A 20894-nucleotide genomic window follows, 5' to 3' on the forward strand; every position below is an offset into this window, starting at 1 on the left:
TCTTTGATGTGTCTGGGTGGTTTAATAGATAATCCACAGCATAATTATTAACTTGACCATGCTTAAAGATATATTGAATGTCTGATTTGTTATTGTTGCCCATCTACCAATCACTGCCCTTCTTTATGAGGCTTTAGAAAAGCTCCCTGCTCTTTGTACAGAAACCACATATGTATATTACTTGGTGATTCATAATGAATACAGAAACCACTCGTTATTTCTACAATTTGTTATGACTACAGTGTAGACAAAACATCCAGGTCAATCAGAGAAGAGCTTCCTGGTTCCTCATATGATCTTACAGATTATTGGGCTATAGAGGTTAGATAATGCCATATAAAGTCAGCAACAAAACTGTTAAGGCTTACCAACAATTCCTCCTACATCAAATAGTGTTGACATGTCCCCAGCTTCCTTGGGGTCAAAATGGGCTGAGGAAATAAACATTGGGAATTTTAAGTGACACAGTACGCCAAATTAACTTACAGCGCATCTCACAATGCAAAGCAAATCATTATCAGCTTATTAACATTGTTAGCATTTGAACCCTCAGGTGAAATGACACGGGGCGGCAGATAGCTTAGTGGTTAAGAGCGTTGTGCCAGTAACCGAAAGGTCGCTGGTTCTAATCCCCGAGCCGACTAGGTGAAAAATCTGTTGATGTGCCCTTGACCAAGGCACTTAACCCTAATTGCTCCTGTAAGTCGCTCTGGATAAGAGCGTCTGCTAAATGAATAAAATGTAAATGTAAACTGTAAACAAATAGGAGCTAAACTGAGCACGTACCAACATTAGCAATGTAGAGAGGAAGCCAGTAGAGGAAGGTGTAGCTAACCAGCTTAGCGAACAGCAGACAGAGGGAGAACTCCATCACGCCCTGTAAGATAACAACACACATATTAGTCATAGCAACTGTCATAACAACAGTGTGGGTCTGGAGAGTAATTACCAACAATGAGTCACAACACAGAGGTGAAACAGGAATTCAAGGCTTGACATAAAATACATCCCATTATTAAGTTGATTGCCTGTGTCTGTTTTGCCAGAGGAATACTTGCGTAACATTTGATGAGATTCAGCGACTGAAACGGCTTGAAATGAAAGTAGATAGTGATCCCCACTCACAGGTATCCTGAGGGCCCCACAGAAGCTGATGGCCTTGGTGTGCTCCTCTGCCGGCTCAGAGGAGATAGAGTTGGACTGACCAGGACTGCTGAAGATCTCCTCATTACTGGATGAGTTCTTTAAGTGAACAGCAATTAGCAGTGTTCTAACCAGGGCTGCAACTATTGACTGTTTTAAGGTTGAGTATATTCTGTCTAACATTTCTTCTATTACTCTATAATATCAAGTATTTCGAAGGAAAGGAAAATAATGTAATCACAAAATGGTGGTCATCACAAAAAAATTGTCAAAATCTGGGCGTGGCTGGTAGCCTAGAGATTAGTGAAGCGGGCCATGCATCATATCTCAGGTGCCACCTACACCAACTGGCCTTGTGGCCTTTAGCAAGGCAGCCCTTCTCTATACTACTAAGGACACCAATTACTTAATGTGTTCTTTGGTTGTACTTACATGGTGCTGCGGAGGGCTGCAGCCGACATCTTCTGGTTCTGTGACAGAATAAATATTTTGCTCACAAATATTTTCATGTCAAAATACAGTCTTGGGACAAGCCAACTCTCATTTTACATTTTGTCTAAACGTGAACAGTCTAGGTTTAAGATGAAATGCCTGCAGTGAAAACTCTGATAAATGCTGCCTGAGAATGCAACATGATCCTTTTTCAAACTAGCTTAATAAAAGCGTATCATCCATAATAACCTTATAGTGGCAATGAACATTTCATTTTGACTATGATCTATCAAGCTTCAATAGGTTGTAATGGATTTCACAGTCAGCACTATGGACATGTTGAGGCGTGTTTTGAAGGAGGTCTGGGCATATCCATAAAGCGTCTCAAAGTAGGAACTCTGATCTAGGATCAAGCCCCCTCTGTCCATTCATTATAATATAAAAGGCAAAACTGATTCTAGATCAGCAATCCTACTCTGAGACGCTTTATGAATACGGGCCAAGAGGTCAGAGGTCACACTCACTCTCCACCAGGAAGAAGAAGCAGAGAACGCCCGTGGAGGCGATGATGATGCCAGGCACGATGAAGGACATGCCCCAGGCCGAGGATACAAAGACGCCAGCGATGAGCGAGCCCAGGATGTTGCCTACCGAGGTGTGGGAGTTCCAGACACCCATGATGAACCCTCGTCTGGAGGGAGAGGGACAGACACACACAGATAGGATGGAAATGAGAGAGGTGGATTTACCTTGAGATACATTGTATAGCTTGACAGTGAACAGTGAGACAGTGAGACTGCTTCCTAAATACTGAGGACAGCTTTTGGCATTCAAATGCTGAATTTGGAACTGGATGCCTGTAAATTGTTCCTATTTTGAATGTCCAAAAACTCATTACACTCAAACCTGTTCAACCAAAAGGCGCCGATCGGAGAGTTTCGTATTCACTTTCACATCATGTGACTGACCTTGAGCAACAGTAAAAACCCTGCACTAGATGGAAAAGAGGGTACTGATACTGTGTAGTCAGCATTGCTGAACCGGTCTACAGTAAGGATATGTATCACTCACTTCCCCTTTCCGAACCAGTTCCCAACGCAGGCCACCACTGCAGGCCAGCCCGTCGTCTGCACCAGTCCATTCATTGCCTAGGGAAGTAAGAGAGGGAGATTTAGGATTTTAAATGCTTTTTATTTCAACATTAAATATGTCCCTACACACGACCCCATGAGAGAAAAAGAGAGGGAGATCGAGATACTTTTTGTATCCCCACGAGAAAGAGAGATAAAGAAAAAGAAAGAGATACAAAGACAGAGAAAAAGAGAGAAGGGGGTGGGCCGGTTACCCACATCATTATATTTTCACACAGCCTTGAGAAAAGCACTGGCATGGAAACACACTCTCAGCCTCCCTCACATTATCACTGTCATATGATACTGAAACAGAGAGGGGCTACCTGGACTTGTGCATAAAGAAACGCTCATTTTTTGTTTTCCGTTACGTACACTTATGAACATGCCCCAGGTCGGGCCTGAATTCAAAGGTAACTATGAAATACTTGCTACAAAAAGAATGCACAATATATGGGGCATTGAACAGTCAGCCTTGTGCAGGAAACAGAATCAATAGAACCTATTTTCTGGTATTGTCCATCGGTGCCGCGCTTTTGAAGTCAGGTCCAGGAATGGTTGTTACAGTGAGGGAAAAAAGTATTTGATCCCCTGCTGATTTTGTACGTTTGCCCACTGACAAAGAAATGATCAGTCTATAATTTTAATGGTAGGTTTATTTGAACAGTGAGAGACAGAATAACAACAACAAAAATCCAGAAAAACGAATGTCATAAATGTTAGAAATTGATTTGCATTTTAATCAGGGAAATAAGTATTTGACCCCCTCTCAATCAGAAAGACTTCTGGCTCCCAGGTGTCTTTTATACAGGTAACGAGCTGCGATTAGGAGCACACTCTTAAAGGGAGTGCTCCTAATCTCAGCTTGTTACCTGTATAAAAAGACACCTGTCCACAGAAGCAATCAATCAAATCAAATCAAATTGTATTGGTCACATGCGCCGAATACAACAGGTGCAGACATTACAGTGAAATGCTTACTTACAGCCCTTAACCAACAGTGCATTTATTTTTAACAAAAAAAGTAAAAATAAAACAACAACAAAAAAAGTGTTGAGAAAAAAAAGAGCAGAAATAAAATAAAATAACAGTAGGGAGGCTATATATACAGGGGGGTACCGTTGCAGAGTCAATGTGCGGGGGCACCGGCTAGTTGAGGTAGTTGAGGTAATATGTACATGTGGGTAGAGTTAAAGTGACTATGCATAAATAATTAACAGAGTAGCAGCAGCGTAAAAAGGATGGGGTGGGGGGGCAGTGCAAATAGTCCGGGTAGCCATGATTAGCTGTTCAGGAGTCTTATGGCTTGGGGGTAGAAGCTGTTGAGAAGTCTTTTGGACCTTGACTTGGCACTCCGGTACCGCTTGCCGTGCGGTAGCAGAGAGAACAGTCTATGACTAGGGTGGCTGGAGTCTTTGACAATTTTGAGGGCCTTCCTCTGACACCGCCTGGTATAGAGGTCCTGGATGGCAGGAAGCTTGGCCCCAGTGATGTACTGGGCCGTACGCACTACCCTCTGTAGTGCCTTGCGGTCGGAGGCCAAGCAGTTGCCATACCAGGCGGTGATGCAACCAGTCAGGATGCTCTCGATGGTGCAGCTGTATAATTTTTTGAGGATCTGAGGACCCATGCCAAATCATTTCAGTCTCCTGAGGGGGAATAGGCTTTGTCGTGCCCTCTTCACGACTGTCTTGGTGTGTTTGGACCATGATAGTTCGTTGGTGATGTGGACACCAAGGAACTTGAAGCTCTCAACCTGTTCCACTACAGCCCCGTCGATGAGAATGGGGGCGTGCTCAGTCCTCTTTTTTTTTTCCTGTAGTCCACAATCATCTCCTTTGTCTTGGTCACGTTGAGGGAGAGGTTGTTGTCCTGGCACCACACGGCCAGGTCTCTGACCTCCTCCCTATAGGCTGTCTCATCATTGTCGTGATCAGGCCTACCACTGTTGTGTCGTCGGCAAACTTAATGATGGTGTTGGAGTCGTGCCTGGCCATGCAGTCATGGGTGAACAGAGAGTACAGGAGGGGACTGAGCACGCACCCCTGAGGGGCCCCCGTGTTGAGGATCAGTGTGGCAGATGTGTTGTTACCTACCCTTACCACCTGGGGGCGGCCCGTCAGGAAGTCCAGGATCCAGTTGCAGAGGGAGGTGTTTAGTCCCAGGATCCTTAGCTTAGTGATGAGCTTAGAGGGCACTATGGTGTTGAATGCTGAGCTGTAGTCAATGAATAGCATTCTCACGTAGGTGTTCCTCTTGTCCAGGTGGGAAAGGGCAGTGTGGAGTGCAATAGAGATTGCATCATCTGTGGATCTGTTGGGGCGGTATGCAAATTGGAGTGGGTCTAGGGTTTCTGGGATAATGCGGTTGATGTGAGCCATGACAAACCTTTCAAAGCACTTCATGGCTACAGACGTCAGTGCTACGGGTCGGTAGTCATTTAGGCAGGTTATCTTAGAGTCCTTGGGCACGGGGACTATGGTGGTCTGCTTGAAACATGTTGGTATTACAGACTCAGTCAGGGACATGTTGAAAATGTCAGTGAAGACACTTGCCAGTTGGTCAGCACATGCTCGGAGTACAATCAATCAGATTCCAAACTCTCCACCATGGCCAAGACCAAAGAGCTCTCCAAGGATGTCAGGGACAAGATTGTAGACCTACACAAGGCTGGAATGGGCTACAAGACCATCACCAAGCAGCTTGGTGAGAAGGTGACAACAGTTGATGCGATTATTCGCAAATGGAAGAAACACAAAACAACTGTCAATCTCCCTCGGCCTTGGGCTCCATGCAAGATCTCACCTTGTGGAGTTGCAATGATCATGAGAACGGTGAGGAATCAGCCCAGAACTACACGGGAGGATCTTGTCAATGATCTCAAGGCAGCTGGGACCATAGTCACCAAGAAAACAATTGGTAACACACTACACCGTGAAGGACTGAAATCCTGCAGCGCCTGCAAGGTCCCCCTGCTCAAGAAAGCACATATACAGGCCCATCTGAAGTTTGCCAATGAACATCTGAATGATTCAGAGGAGAACTGGGTGAAAGTGTTGTGGTCAGATGAGACCAAAATCGAGCTCTTTGGCATCAACTCAACTCGCCATTTTTGGAGGAGGAGGAATGCTGCCTATGACCCCAAGAACACCATCCCCACCGTCAAACATGGAGGTGGAAACATTATGCTTTGGGGGTGTTTTTCTGCTAAGGGGACAGGACAACTTCACCGCATCAAAGGGACGATGGACGGGGCCATGTACCGTCAAATCTTGGTTGAGAACCTCCTTCCCTCAGCCAGGGCATTAAAAATGGGTCGTGGATGGGTATTCCAGCTTGACAATGACCCAAAACACACGGCCAAGGCAACAAAGGAGTGGCTCAAAAAGAAGCACATTAAGGTCCTGGAATCTGGAGTCTGGAGTCTCCAGACCTTAATCCCATAGAAAATCTGTGGAGGGAGCTGAAGGTTCGAGTTGACAAACGTCAGGCTCGAAACCTTAATGACTTGGAGAAGATCTGCAAAGAGGAGTGGGACAAAATCCCTCCTGAGATGTGTGCAAACCTGGTGACCAACTACAAGAAACATCTGACCTCTGTGATTGCCAACAAGGGTTTTGCCACCAAGTACTAAGTCATGTTTTGCAGAGGGGTCAAATACTTATTTCCCTCATTAAAATGCAAATCAATTTATAACATTTTTGACATGCGTTTTTCTGGATTTTTTTGTTGTTATTCTGTCTCCCACTGTTCAAATAAACCTACCATTAAAATGATAGACTGATCATGTCTTTGTCAGTGGGCAAACGTACAAAATCAGCAGGGGATCAAATACTTTTTTCCCCTCACTGTATGTCATAATATCAGGGTTCAGATGGACCTGCAAACGGTATTGTTAGGTGATCTGAAAAACCACGATCAGTCAATGGGAAATATCATTATACTCTTGGGTAAAGTATTTATTTTTAGGGCAATATCGGTAGAAATGTTATAAATAAGGAAGTTCAGGACCCTCATAAGACATCATAGTAAAATGGAGGGATGTATATTACTTCCCTGGGAAAGATGGGTTCATCTTTGGATATCGGGGGGTTGGAGTTAAGATCAGAATGAATAGTGGATTGGCCACAAAGGGTGAAAATCCAGCACTTGAAGAAAGAGTAAATTAGGAATATATGTATTATTTAACTACATGTACCGTAGATGTGAGCGAATATAGCTGTAAGTAGCAGTAATAATAATAATAATATAATATGCCATTTAGCAGACGCTTTTATCCAAAGCGACTTACAGTCATGCGTGCATACATTTTTGTGTATGGGTGGTCCCGGGGATCGAACCCACTACCTTGGCTTTACAAGCGCCGTGCTCTACCAGCTGAGCTACAGAGGACCACAGTAGAAGTATTGTTGTCTGTTAGTTTACTCCAATCAGGGTAGGGATGGTAGGGTATGGCGAAAAAAAAAATAGATACAAAAATGTTTAAATGGTAACTCTGCTGCAAAGTGTGAGCAAGTGACTGAATGGTTTTGGAGGAGATTTAACCTGTACCTGGACAAAGGCGTAGTACCATATCGAGTGGATGTTCCAGTAGAAGCCGAGGCCAAACAGACACGTGAAGAGACCACTGAGAAGCATCCCGATGGTCAGGTAGTAGCGCAGGGGCACGCGCTCTCCAAATATCCCACTGTCAAACCACACAACACATAATGTGGTCAACTCCTTGTAGTGAGTTTTAACACACATGCAAGCACACACACAAAACATAAAACAAATAATTGACATCATTCTGCCTACCTGAAAAACATGCCAATGGCATAAGCAACCAGGAAGGAGTTGTCGACGGCTCCAAACAGTGTCTGGTAGTTCTCCTGGTCTGGACAGAACAAGATGACACAGAAAATATCCAAATGAAATCTGCTGTCCCATTCTACTGACATGGTATGCTTTCAATATATTAGTTTTGGAAACACTTTGGAAGAATTTCTATTCCTTCTTAAAATTAACAATGAACTCGAATCAAGCAGAGGACTCACCAAAGGGTGCCCAGTCACACCAGGTTTCATTGTCAGTTCCATTGAGGTTTGGCGGCCGAATGAGGCTGGAACAATTTCTGTGCAGCTGACTCTGTACATGCATGGGGCAATAACCAGAGATTACACACAAGGAAACAAAACACTCAGCCTTCAAGACAACCTGCATAAAGACGGCAAATAACTAAACGTCTCGAAAGAAAAACAGCAACTATGAAATCACTTTCTCACAAACTATACTGAACAAAAACATAAATGCAACAATTTCAAAGATTTGACTGACTTACAGTTCATATAAGGAAATCAGTCATTTGAAATAAATAAATTAGGCCCAAATCTATGGATTTCACATGACTGGGCATAGGCCCACCCACTTGGGAGACTGGCCCACCCACTTGGGAGCCAGGCCCAGCCAGTCAGAATACGTTTTTTCCCCTCAAAAGGGCAGACAGAAATACTCCTAGGTTTCATCAGCTGTCTGGGTGGCTGGTCTCAGACTATCCCACAGGTGAAGAAGCCGGATGCGGAGGTCCTGGGCTGGCATGGTTAAACGTGGTCTGCGGTTGTGAGGCCGGTTGGATGTACTGACAAATTCTCTAAAACAACGTTGGAGGCGGCTTATGGTAGAGAAATTAATATTACATTTTCTGGCAACAGCTCTGGTGGACATTCCTGCAGTCTGCATGCTCCCTCAAAACTTGAAACATCTGTGGCATTGTGTTGTGTGGCAAAACTGCACATTTTAGAGTGGCCTTTTATTGACACCAGCACAAGGTGCACCTGTGTAATGATCATGCTGTTTAATCAGCTTCTTGATATGCCACACCTGTCAGGTGGATGGATTATCTTGGCAAAGGAGAAATGCTCACTAACAGGGATGTAAACAAATTTGTGCTCAACATTTTAAGATAAATAAGCTTTTTGTGCATCTGGAACATTTCTGGGATCTTTTATTTCAGCTCATGAAACATGGTACCAACACTTTACATGTTGCTTTTATATTTTTGTTCAGTATATATTGCTAATTATTGTAGTGCGGCTCAAGTGGTCTAGGGCGTTTGTGGCCTAGAACACCTAGAGATGTTACAATATAAAGCTGAACAGTGTGGCCTTAAATTACAATAATGTTTAATACAGGTTTATGGAGTCAGTGTATTACCTTGACGATGCTGATGGGTTTCCGGGAGAGATGGTAGCTGGTATAGAAGAGGAAGGTGAGGAAGAGGGTGAAACCTCTGTACCTGGACAGAGAGAGTAGAAGAGCTCATTCTAATGTTATCCAAAGCAAATACCATGCCATGAACTTCGTCCTCTTTGTAAGTCAAAGCACACCCTCTCCAGTTTTTAGGACAGTCTCTTTCACATGGTCTAGGCTAGAGGTCTCCAGGGCTTGGGTATTATGGGATGTTAGTATCATAGGACCAGGAGGGAGGGAGGGAGGGAGAGGGGAGAGAGATAGAGAGGCAGGCTTCAAACTACCATCCTGGAGAGGGTTCTGAGGAGAACACAAAACCATCACTCACATGGGCTCACATGGCCTTGTCTGTACAGTACACATAAGCTTGTTTTTTTTTGTGGGAACCTGACATGGAAACAAAACAGGGTATTCAGAAGAGTTCTTCAGTGCTGGGAGCAGTACAGGGACCTAGCTACCTCATAACACTAGGTGCACACTGCACATGAAGGCAGCTAGTTACAACCCACACACAGTGCACACTCTGTATTGACTTTACATTTCCTGGAGTGGAAAGGCAGGTTTTACCACAGTTAGATTCAGTTAACGCCTCACTTAGAACCTGGTGTAACCTCCTCATCCTCAGGCTAACTGCACACAACACATAGGATGCGTCCTTGACCAGAGAGTTATTCGTTAAAAGTGGTACACTACATAGGGAATAGGGTGCCATTTCGGACACAGCCATTCGGGAGGAAGTGTAGTGCCTGAGACTAAACCTGCTGTGACCTTTAAACCTTTGAGCATACTGTATCAGTGACAGCAATAATGCAGAACGCTTCGTTGATTGCATAATTGTTATAGAAATCCAACAGCCTTCCAAATCCAACAGCCTTCACCTAGGATGTTTGCATGTAAAATGCTTGTCAGTCTGATTGCCTATGCTTCTTTTTGCAAAATACATCTTTGAATATGGGGTTTAACTATACCTAATGAAACACTCAAATTAAATCTAGACGTGACTAATTCCTAACATTCTACCCATCTTAGAATGTCAGTAATGTATAGATAGAATGACACCAAATCTCTCGCCAATCATTGACGTCTAGCTGATTAGGGACAAAACCGCCGTTTCCCCTCCCCCATCATCAACGTACATACTGTATAATGCAATACATTTAGTTTTGTTTACATAAAGGGTGTCACAATATAATTCAAAGATAGTGTCAACTTACCAGCTCTCTCTTGAGAAGGACGTGATAAGTCTAATGCCGGGAGCCAAAGAAGACCTCATCTTTGGTGGAGTAGCCTAGATAACTTCGTAAAACGTGTTAAAACCGCTTACAATTTTCTCTCAGACATGGCTTCAAAAGTTATATCGTGCGCCTTCTATACATCCAATTGATGATTTATTATCTGTACAAAAACTAGGACTACAAAAAATCTCTAAAACTAGCTAAAAACAAACTTAAACGATAACGTTACATGGGACAGCTTCTTTTCTCACAGGTTCTAGCTTGATATTTTTTCCTCTTTGATTAAAAACACACCGATTTTTATTTGTATTTATTTAAATGTATTAATTTAAAATATAAAGAATAAAAACACTCCGAGCACTGATCAAAAAAGTTTCAGTCGTTTGGCTATTCCTACTTCATGATGATGGGGGTGAATCTCCGCAAACAATGAATTCTCATCGATTTCCATACTTGCTCGAGTCCGCTGATAGCGTTATAAAAGCCGGTTCTTATAAATACTCTATGCACTTCTCTACCGTGTCACATGGAAATGTGTACATATGTTAACAGATTGTGTCCATAATAGTTTGAAGGCAGTCCTTCCCTAATGTTTTCCAAGCTCAGGCCAGACGCCGCACCAAAATCTATATTCCGAAGTGTGTAGACATGTGATTCCCGTGTCTGACGTCACGGCATTAAAGGAGTGACAACTGAATGGGCGAGTTCGTTTTACATGGCCCGGTGCTATGGGGGCACGGAGTTTGTACATTTCAGACCGTTCTATTGTACCTGAAATGTAATCTCTACTCATCCGGGGCACCGGGCCATGAGAAAACAATCTCGTTCATTAACTCTTCAAGTAGCAGAGAAGTACGGTTTGTCTTATGTGAAATGTGGCATAGCCTACCTACAGCAGAAAATGAAAATACATATGTCTTTTTGAAAAGTAAATATTGCTATTTTTATGCATTCTCTAAAATTACAAATTGAAACGTTTCTAGGGTCATGTTGGGGGCTTTACACACTGCTGAGCCAAACAAAGCTATACCAAGCTTGGTTACGCATCAACCATAGGTTCGAATCCCCAAGCCGGCACGGTGGAAAAATCAGCCGTTCTGCTCTTGAGCAAGGCAGTTAACCCCCCCAACAACACCTGCACCCCGGGCGCGGATGACATGGATGTCGATTTCAGAGGGGGTTGGGTTGAATGCATAAGGCACATTTCGGTTGAACGCATTCAGGTGTACAACTGATTAAATATCTCCTTTCCCCGGAAGTGCTGAAAAGGTCAGTGTGAAAATAAAATAGTATTTATAACAGTTTGTGAAAAGGCTATTGAAAAGTTACTGATGTACAAACACCTTGAGGGTGGTCATGATGAGTCTCATGATTACAGAGTTTATGAACTGTGTTACATTGACAGTGAGAGTGGAAAAACACGCACCAGAATTTCAAATAAAGCGTTGAGAAAACCTTTAATTATTAGGTGTCTTAACCATCAAATTATAACTACACACATGCAATTTGTTAAAAAGCAGAAAAATGTGTGCACTCTTTAATAGTAATAGTTTATGGTAAGGTGCTCTCGTTTCCCAGGCTTAGTTGTGGCATTGACGTTAACCTCGTTTTAATTTTCCAAAATGGATGCCAAGTCAATAAAGGTTATTTTCTGGTAAGAGTGCCTTGGAGTTTTTGGGAAGTATTCAGACCCCTTGACCTTTTCCACATTTTGTTACTTTACAGCCTGATTCTAAAATGTATTACATTATTTTTTCCCTCACCAATCTACACACAATGACAAAGCGAAAAAACAGTTTTTTTGACATTTTTGCAAATGTATTACAAATAAAAAACTGAAATACCTTATTAACATAAGTATTCAGACCCTTTGCTATGAGACTCGAAATTGAGCTCAGGTGCATCCTGTTTCCATTGAGCATCCTTGAGATGCTTCTACAACTTGATTGGAGTCCACCCGTGGTCAATTAAATTGATTGGACATGATTTGGAAAGGCACACACCTGTTTATATAAGGTCCCACAGAGCAAAAACCAAGCCATGAGGTCGAAGGAATTGTCCATAGAGATATGAGACAGGATTGTGTCGAGGCACAGATCTGGGGAAGGGTACCAAAACATGTCTGCAGCATTGATGGTCCCCAAGAACACAGTGGCCTCCATCATTCTTAAATGGAAGAAGTTTTGAACCACCAAGACTCTTCCTAGAGCTGGCCGCCCGGCCAAACTGAGCAATCGGGGGAGAAGGGCCTTGGTCAGGGAGGTGACCAAGAACCCGATGGTCACTCTGACCGAGCTTCAGAGTTCCTCTGTGGAGATGGGAGAACCTTCCAGGACAACCATCTCTGCAGCACTCCACCAATCAGGCCTTTATGTTAGAGTGGCCAGACGGAAGCCACTCCTCAGTAAAAGGCACATGACAGCCAGCTTGGAGTTTGCCAAAAGGCACCTAAAGGACTCTCAGACCATGAGAAACAAGAGGATCTGGTCTGATGAAACCAAGATTGAACTCTGGCCAGAATGCCAAGCGTCACATCTAGAGGAAACCCGGCACCATCCCTACGGTGAAGCATCATGCTGTGGGAATGTTTTTCAGCGGCAGGGACTGGGAGACTAGTCAGGATCGAAGGAAAGATTGATGGAGCAAAGTACAGAGAGATCCTTGATGAAAACCTGCTCCAGAGCGCTCAGGACCTCAGACTGGGGCTAAGGTTCACCTGCCAACAGGACAACGACCCTAAGCACACAGCCAAGACAACGCAGGAGTGGCTTCGGACAAGTCTCTGAATGTCCTTGAGTGGCCCAGCCAGAGCCCGGATTTGAACCCGATCTAACATCTCTGGAGAGACCTGAAAATAGCTGTGCAGTGACGCTCCCCATCCAACCTGACAGAGCTTGACAGGATCTGCAGAGAAGAATGGGAGAAACTCCCCAAATAAAGGTGTGCCAAGCTTGTAGCGTCATACCCAAGAAGACTCAAGGCTGGAATCGCTGCCAAAGGTGCTTCAACAAAGTACAGAGTAAAGGGTCTGAATACTTATATTATGTAAATGTGATATTTCTGTTTTTATTTTTTGTAAAAATGTCTAAGAAAACAGTTTTTGCTTTATTATGGGGTATTGAGTGAATATTGATGAGGGGGATTTTTTATAGATTTTTTAAAATCAATTTTAGAATAAGGCTGTAAGGTAACACAATGTGGAAAAAGTCAAGGGGTCTGAATACTTTCCGAATGCACTGTATCCTACAAGTTTAGCTTCTCATTTTTCATGAATAAACATTAGCATTTTTATCATGTAGGAAGGCCTTTTACATTCATTCAGTTTTGGTGAACACAAAAAAATAAATTCACTCATCTTACTGCGTGCGATAGGAAACAGTGACAAATCACCCTAACAATGCAATGAGTAACAGATTAATAATACCTTGATATAAAAAAAAAAAACTAATTTTAAACCAGCTGACAACATTTTCAGCCCACACTTTTTCCATAGGAATGGAATAATATATACTGTAATAAGAAGGATTAGGATACTACCATGATTACGCCCACTGCTGCATCCAAAATACATTATAGGACTAAAAAACACCACTGAAGCATCATCCCGAGGTTCAAAAGATAAAATGTCAGGTTTTTAAATCAGCAATTTTTCAGCAATTAAGGACAGAGTAAAACCAAGTGTACATCTTTGACATAGTTAAAGACAGATAATTAAAATAAAACCATACAAAATAAATTACATCACGTTTCAAGGAATAACAACTGATAAGTATCCAAGAGTGAGAGACGGCAAGGTTTGATTCAAAATCAATAGCATGACAAAACGACATGTTTAAAGGTCATTATTGATTTTAAAAAACAAAGAGGGCTGAAATTCAAATGTCCTCTTTTTTTTTGCTCCTGTGCGAGGCGGCTAACTTCCTGTGAGCTGTGGTTTCCTTCCTGGGTGAAAGGGCGTGCATGGAGGCGATCTGGCGAGCCGAGGCCCGCTGGTGAGTGGAGTGGCTGCCGTCCTTGAGATCACAGCTCAACAGCGCAGACTGCAGAGCCTGGACATAGGCTGGATGAAAGACAAACAGAATCATGAACACATCCATCCCATTCATAGCACATCATACTGAACCTCAGGGTCGAGTTCATCAGGGACCAAACGTAGGAAAACGGACTGAAAAATGGACTTGCCCAATAAGAAACCCTCATTTTATCATTTTCGGTTGCAATGTTTAAAAATATATATATATATATTGCGTGCCCTAATGAACACGACGCAGGTAAACTAGAATAGGGAAAATAGGAAAGAATCAAAATGAGGAAAATATGGAAGGAAGTTGATACTTTGAATGAACAGGTTACTATAAATGGGTAACTGATAAACGTCAGTAGGTTCATGTTGAGGGACCTTGACATAGTTGCGTAATAATTGATGAACATATTCTATGTGGAAATGATACATACTCTACATGGTAAACATACATCAAGGGTGCAAGTCACCTATCTTGGCTTGCAGCAGGTCAAATAATTACCATACTGTTCTTTTGGAGGTAGCCTATTGGCTTGTGGTTGAGACATGTGGTGCCGTTTGTACCTTTAGGGTTGTTGTAGAAGACACAGTTGTTTGCGCAGGTGTCAGGATGGGAGTCCCAGAAACTGTCTCCGCAGCAACAGAGAGGAGGGAGCTCTGTATTCTCCAGAGCTATCCTCTCCTTCATCTGAGCTCTCAGAGCCTCGATGTACCTGCCACAGGACACAATACAATCTGTATTGTTCCATTTTCTGTCAAAGTACCCAACCTGTCACATAATAACACACACAACACAGGCTGGGACACAGGGCCTTATTCTCTAGGTTCACCAGCACAAACACATTTAGGGCCGGTTACCTGGACCCAGATTATTCCTGGACTAAAAAGTACTTTAAATGGATATTAAACATTCAGCATGATTTCTAGTCTAGGAGTAGGGTCAGGAGTAGGCTAGAATCTAGATGTATGTGTTTTCTAAAGTATCAAAAAATTGTTTGCCATGATTATCACGAGCAAACATCAGAATTCAACTTTTTACACTGGTATTTTCTAGAAAGAATAACGTCTTTCATATTTCCCAATGTGACTTTTGGAGGAGTAGTGCACTCAAGTAGTGTTGCTCAAGGACAAAAAAATAATATATTGGCAGAATATTTGGCAGAAGATAGAATAAAGGGACAGATACTGTACAATTATCAGAAACCTTCTGGGCCGTATCTAGCCCATTTAATTTCAGATTGTATTGATTAATAAAGTTACCTTGTGGCTTCTTTATCTTTCTTTCCTCTCTCTTTCTTCTCTAACACCTCTGCCCTCTCCTCTTCCTCAAGTCTCAGTCGCTCCAGAATGAGAAATTCCCTCTCAGCCATTTCCAGTCTATCCTCCTCCAGCTGCTGCAGTCTCTCCAGCTTCCTCTCCTCTTCCAACCTCTTCTGTTCCTTTTCTGCTTTTATCCTACAGTGGAAAAAGACATTCAGACAAAACTTCATTAAAATGTGTGCTTATTTAGCAATTGGATGTAATGCCACTATCTACATTGTTCCACATAAAAAAACAAAAACAATTATGGAGTATGAATGTATATATGAATCAGGGTTGGGTTTAATTCCATTTAAATAAAGTCAATTCAACAAGTACACAGATTCAAATTGGAAAAACTAAGGAAATCTAGAATTTCTGTTTAATATCTCAATTGACTGCATTGAAATGAGATGTACCCCTACCCTGATATGAATTCAACATTTGACAGCACCGATTACTAAAAGTGACATGTTTTGAAAACCACATATGGCTCAAACAGGAAGAGAGTATATCCAGAAGAGGAAATACATGCGTTAATTGTGGTTGTGCCGAGTCACCTTCCGATTCTCCTCAGGTGCTTCCTGTGTCTCTGATGCTCCTTGACTTGTTCTCTCTCAATGTCCATGACTAGGCGCCGGTACATCAGAAACTGAGACTGACGCTACAAACAAACATTGTTAGAGTTAAGGTAAAGTTGTTTTATGGTGTCAAGGGGTATAATTTTATAAAATGTGGAAGCAAAGACCAAAGTTTTAAGCAAATACACTACATGGCCAAAAGTATGTGGACGCCTGTTCGACAAACATCTCATTCCAAAATCATGGGCATTAATATGGAGTTGGTCCCCCCCTTGCTGCTATAACAGCCTCCACTCTTCTGGGAAGGCTTTCCACTAGATGTTGGAATATTGCTGTGGGTTACTTGCTTCCATTCAGCCACAAGAGCATTGGTGAGGTCGGGCACTGATGTTGAGCGATTAGGCCTGGCTCGCAGTCGGCGTTCTAATTCATCCCAAAGGTCAGGGCTCTGTGCAGGCCAGTCAAGTTCTTCCACATAGATCTCAACAAACCATTTCTGTTTGGACCTCGCTTTGTGCAGGGGGGCATTGTCACGCTGAAACAGGGAAGGGCCTTCCCCAAATTGTTGCCACAAAGTTGGAAGCACAGAATCGTCTAGAATGTCATTGTATGCTGTAGCGTTAACATTTCCCTCCACCGGAACTAAGGGGCCTAGACCAAACCATGAAAAACAACCCCAGACCATTATTTCTCCTCCACCAAATTTTACAGTTGGCACTATGCATTCGGGCAGGTAGCGTTCTCCTGGCTCCTAGACGTTTCCACTTCACAATAACATTACTTACAGTTGACCGGGCAGCTTTAGCAGGGCTGACTTGTTGGAAAGGTGGCATCCAAACAACAGCCAATGTTTGTCTATGGAGATTGCATGGCAGTGTGCTCGATTTTATACACTTGTCAGCAACGGGTGTGGCTGAAATAGCTGAATCAATTAATTTGAAGGGGTGTCCATATACTTTTGGCCATGTAGTGTATTTTACTAAATGCTAACTAGTTGAAAGTGTGTCTTGAAAAATGTTGTACTTTTTGGGCTGAAAATACACTAAGCCACCGTACTGCATGAATCATTGTGTTTCATACAGTATTAGTTAATCTCTAAAGGGGGGATTTGGTGGAGGGCTGTGTGTAAATATGGTCAGTGATAAAAGTTATTTGATAGCCATCCAAGAAGGGGTGTATATTCATAAACACTAAAACCCTATAATATAGTTCTAACTGGCCTTAATCACCTGTCTCTTCAGTTCCTCCTGGTCTTCTTGGGGCCACAGCACTTGAGTAGCTCTATGGTCAGTACTAAACTCATTACTATGACCTGCAGGATAAGGCTCACTAAAGAGCCTCGGACACACCTGCAACACACACGGGTGTGAAATATTGATTATTAGCTGTCACAGTAGATGCGTTTTGGCCTTCAAGCAGTCTTTTTCAGAAAAGTTGGGTGACTCCTGGACAAAGGCACCCAAAGACTCATTTACAGAACTTAGTAAGAGTTGAGCACCTCTCGTTGTGCATTATGAAAGATTAAACCTTTAGGGTCGCTTAGTTGGAGTTACAAAGGAAACTATATAGATTGATAAACAAACAACTTGCTATAGCCTGACTAAAGGAATGTTAGGATAAGGATGTGAGTCACAGGACTATTGACTGTGTGGGGTTTGGGGAAATGGGAGTGTTTGGAAATTGGAGAAGTGTTAAAAAGAGAACACTTGTGGTGACCGACCGGATTGTTGTCAAAGGTGACAGTCTTGCTCCTGTGACCCTCGTGAGGATCAAAGTTCTGAAGAGGGCAGTCGTGTTGCCCAATCAAAGGAATATCTTCCTCCTCTTCCTCTTCTTCTTCTTCTTCTTCATGATCCTCCTCTTCTCCTTCCTCTTCTCTTGTCACCCGAGATACAGGTTTCTGTTTTGAGTTAGAAAGCATGAAATGTCTTACAGTATTCCTGCAATTGAGAGTTCCAAATTATAAAGTTATATCCAAAGAAACATCAATATTTTACCCTGCATAGGGCAATGTCCCCAATCACTGCCCTGGAGCATTGGGATTTTTATTTTTTTAGAGCAGAGGAAAGAGTTCCTCCTACTGGCCCTCCAATACTACTCCCAGCAGCATCTGGTCTCCCATCCAAGGACAGACCAGGACAAACCCTGCTTAGCTTCAGAGGCAAGCCAGCAGTGGGATGCAGGGTGGTATGCTGCTGGCCAAATATATAGAGGTAGAATAAATTCATTCTAATTCTATGGTTATCTGACATTTTTGTAATAACTGACTTTGGCCAGTTAGAAAGGGGCAGTATAAACAAACTCACATCTCTGGTAGGAGACACCTTCCATATTCCCCCAGGGAGCTCTGACATCACTTCTCCGTCTCGGACCGTCTGACAGGCTGCCAGTCTGTGCCTGACCTGCCTCATGACTTTGCTGAGCTGAAATACCAAAACCAACCCGTATGATTACCTATTTTATCTATAGAGCTAATGACAGAAGTAATGGCAATGTCACTGACTTAATATGAGCAGAATGGCTTCAACATCTGTGTAAATAATCCATTGGCATTATTGAGGATAAACAGGTAGGTAGCCTAGGTCTATATAGCTGCATTTACACAAGCAGCCCAATTGTGATCTTTTGCCCAATTACAGACAAAGGATCTGATTGGTCAAAAGACCAATTAGTGGCAAAAATATCAGAATTGGGATGCCTGTGTAAATGCAGCCTTTGTTGCAGAGCTCAATGATGGAGATGTTTACACAGGCTGCCAATTCTAATCTTTTACCCAAAAGATCTGATCTGATTGGTCAAAAGACCGGTGTAAACGCAGCCGTGGACGCACGTTAGATATAGATTCGAATCAATAACAATATCCACTCAGTGCTTGTGTGTGGCTTCATTCAATGTTTTTATAACAACAGATAAAAAACAAATACTACTTGCTTTTCCTTTACTGTAACAAGCACAGATTATGCAAGGCTACTGGTATTTAGAAGTTTTTTTATGTTCTTGCAATGACCGAGATATGTGGATGTTTTTCTTACATCCATTGAATGCATGGAATAGAATGACTAACATGTAAATGTCAATGTAGATCATCACAGATAAGTTTAGCCACCTGATGCGTTTGCTGATCTGTCCTGTTTTCTCTGTTGCTGCTCTCATGGCCCTGTGGTCGGACCCAGCGAGAGTTGGGGCTGCAGATGGCTAGCTCTCGCTGTGGGGAGTAGGGGAACGGATTCTTCATGGGGGTCAACCTCTGCGCTGCATCGCTGGACTGCTGGAGTACTCTCCCCTCACGCTCCACCTGTAAAGAGAAACAGTGCAGGCTCTTGATAGAGGTGGTGCTCATTTACCCATAGTCAATGTCATTTACATGTGTAGTAGCTAGCTACTATACTTGGAAAACAAGATAACTGTATTCCTGCCATTTGTAAGGCTTTGTTGTTTTTATGTTTTTTTAAAAATGATGTTGGCGTACTAACTGTGCTCCACCATGAACAGCAATTGTAATACAATATGTCCATTATCCACATAATATAGGCTAGTCACCGTCTCGCATGACTTCTGAAGCTGCCGCCTCTTGAGGATTTGAGCCTGTTGTGCCACGCGGCGGCGCACTTCTTCCTGAAACCGGCGAAGACTATCCTCTTTCTCCCGTTGCATCTCCACCTGTAGCTCCTCAGTTAGCAGGGCACGAACCTGGCTCATACGAGAGAATAAGTCAACAGGTAAATATGCTAACTAGCTACCTATTCAAGTAGAATAATTTATGTACGGCTACACTTACAGTTGGATGCTCATCCTCCTGGTAGTCTTGTCCACTCTCCACCCAGGCGCCAACAGGTGCAACTGCTTGATTCCTCTCGGCCAATACATTATTTCGATGACCATGTTTGCTTTGAGCATGTACTGTTATCCCACTAATTGAAACTTTGGTTGTGCCCTTTACTTTAAGATTTATAGGGGCCATGTTGCTAGCCAGATTGCTAGCTATCCAGGCAACGTTTGTTAACTTCTGAGTTAACGTTAGCTAGCTACTTCTTCAACCAACCTAATACGTTTCACGATCTGCAACAGCGTTGAAATGAGTATTAAATGTCCGGAGGCCTATAAATCATTTGCGAGTATTACATCTGTGAACATAACCTTTCTGAATTATTCAAGTGTGTTTGGCTTCTCAACTGCCACAGTAGACGCTTGTTGTTGTTGGTGACGTATTAAAAGTGCGACCATTTTGGCTCCCCACACTTAATTTATATTGGTTCCTTCTAGAGAATCTGCGATCTGAATGGTCGTACCAGATGTCAATCAAAATTTAGTTTGACTCAACCATGCACAGTCCAGCCTGCTCCAAACTTCCTCTCTGCTCAGAAGCACCCAAGGCATAAAAGTGAGTTGATAAAATTATATTTAGGCTGTTAGAATCTGTTAAACAGATGTATTCAACCTCCCCCTGTGTATTTCCTGTCCTCCACGATTAAAAGAGGGACAATTATTTGATACATGGTAATAAAGTAGCAATTAAGTGGTGGACAGTATACTGCCGTTACGACTAAAGGCCAAGCTTTTATTTAGGTTATAAACCACTGACAAAGCTTGCACACAGACACACACATCGCTGTCCTGGTGCTCGTCTGCACCGCTGAGTCCACGGATCGAGTCCACCTTCTCACCCTCTACATTGGCCGGCTACCGTGGTGCGATAATTCCCAGGCCTTTGTTGGAAGTGTGCTGCTGTCGCAGCTGCCTATTTTGTGTGAATACACTTTTCCAAGAGAGGGGGAATGTGTATGTGCCAGGACCCGAGGCCCGGCTTTTGTGGAACAGGTCGTGA

The 20894-nt window shown here is 42.9% G+C and overlaps 2 protein-coding genes across 3 annotated transcripts in view; both read right to left on the minus strand.

The window, feature by feature from the left end:
• The window catches only part of LOC311142446 (glucose-6-phosphate exchanger SLC37A2-like), a gene marked incomplete at its 3' end in the record, with an annotated part of 32354 nt that extends 21567 nt beyond the window's left edge, over positions 1 to 10787 (minus strand). For both annotated transcript variants that reach the window (XM_084178093.1, XM_084178094.1), the window contains exons 1-11: positions 10148 to 10787; positions 8898 to 8979; positions 7742 to 7832; positions 7503 to 7581; positions 7257 to 7392; positions 2647 to 2723; positions 2100 to 2266; positions 1576 to 1613; positions 1126 to 1242; positions 787 to 877; positions 369 to 431 (exon numbers count right to left, since the gene is read on the minus strand). In XM_084178093.1, coding sequence (XP_084034219.1) covers positions 369 to 431; positions 787 to 877; positions 1126 to 1242; positions 1576 to 1613; positions 2100 to 2266; positions 2647 to 2723; positions 7257 to 7392; positions 7503 to 7581; positions 7742 to 7832; positions 8898 to 8979; positions 10148 to 10206 — 1000 coding nt within the window. In that variant the 5' untranslated portion in view covers positions 10207 to 10787. The remainder of the gene's footprint in view (positions 1 to 368; positions 432 to 786; positions 878 to 1125; positions 1243 to 1575; positions 1614 to 2099; positions 2267 to 2646; positions 2724 to 7256; positions 7393 to 7502; positions 7582 to 7741; positions 7833 to 8897; positions 8980 to 10147) is intronic.
• A 2456-nt stretch (positions 10788 to 13243) lies between these two features.
• On the minus strand, positions 13244 to 20271 carry LOC311142554 (uncharacterized protein). Its single transcript, XM_084178231.1, has 10 exons — positions 19848 to 20271; positions 19610 to 19759; positions 19176 to 19364; positions 18376 to 18492; positions 17790 to 17969; positions 17299 to 17418; positions 16049 to 16152; positions 15450 to 15644; positions 14754 to 14902; positions 13244 to 14228 (listed from the first exon to the last, which is right to left on the minus strand). The coding sequence occupies exons 1-10, from the start codon at positions 20028 to 20030 to the stop codon at positions 14044 to 14046; spliced, it is 1572 nt and encodes a 523-aa protein (XP_084034357.1). The 5' UTR covers positions 20031 to 20271; the 3' UTR covers positions 13244 to 14043.
• Between the last annotated feature and the right edge of the window lie 623 nt (positions 20272 to 20894).

This window comes from Coregonus lavaretus (genome assembly GCF_964263955.1).
Source record: "Coregonus lavaretus genome assembly, chromosome: 15".
Taxonomy (NCBI): Eukaryota; Metazoa; Chordata; class Actinopteri; order Salmoniformes; family Salmonidae; genus Coregonus; species Coregonus lavaretus.

Coding starts and splice junctions, on each gene's coding strand:
- LOC311142554 (XM_084178231.1), bottom strand. CDS start 20,030: ATGGCCCCTATAAATCTTAAAGTAAAGGGCACAACCAAAGTTTCAATT. Junction 19,760..19,847: donor AGGAGGATGAGCATCCAACT/GTAAGTGTAGCC, acceptor CGTATGAGCCAG/GTTCGTGCCCTGCTAACTGA. Junction 17,419..17,789: donor TCACCTTTGACAACAATCCG/GTCGGTCACCAC, acceptor TGTGTGTTGCAG/GTGTGTCCGAGGCTCTTTAG.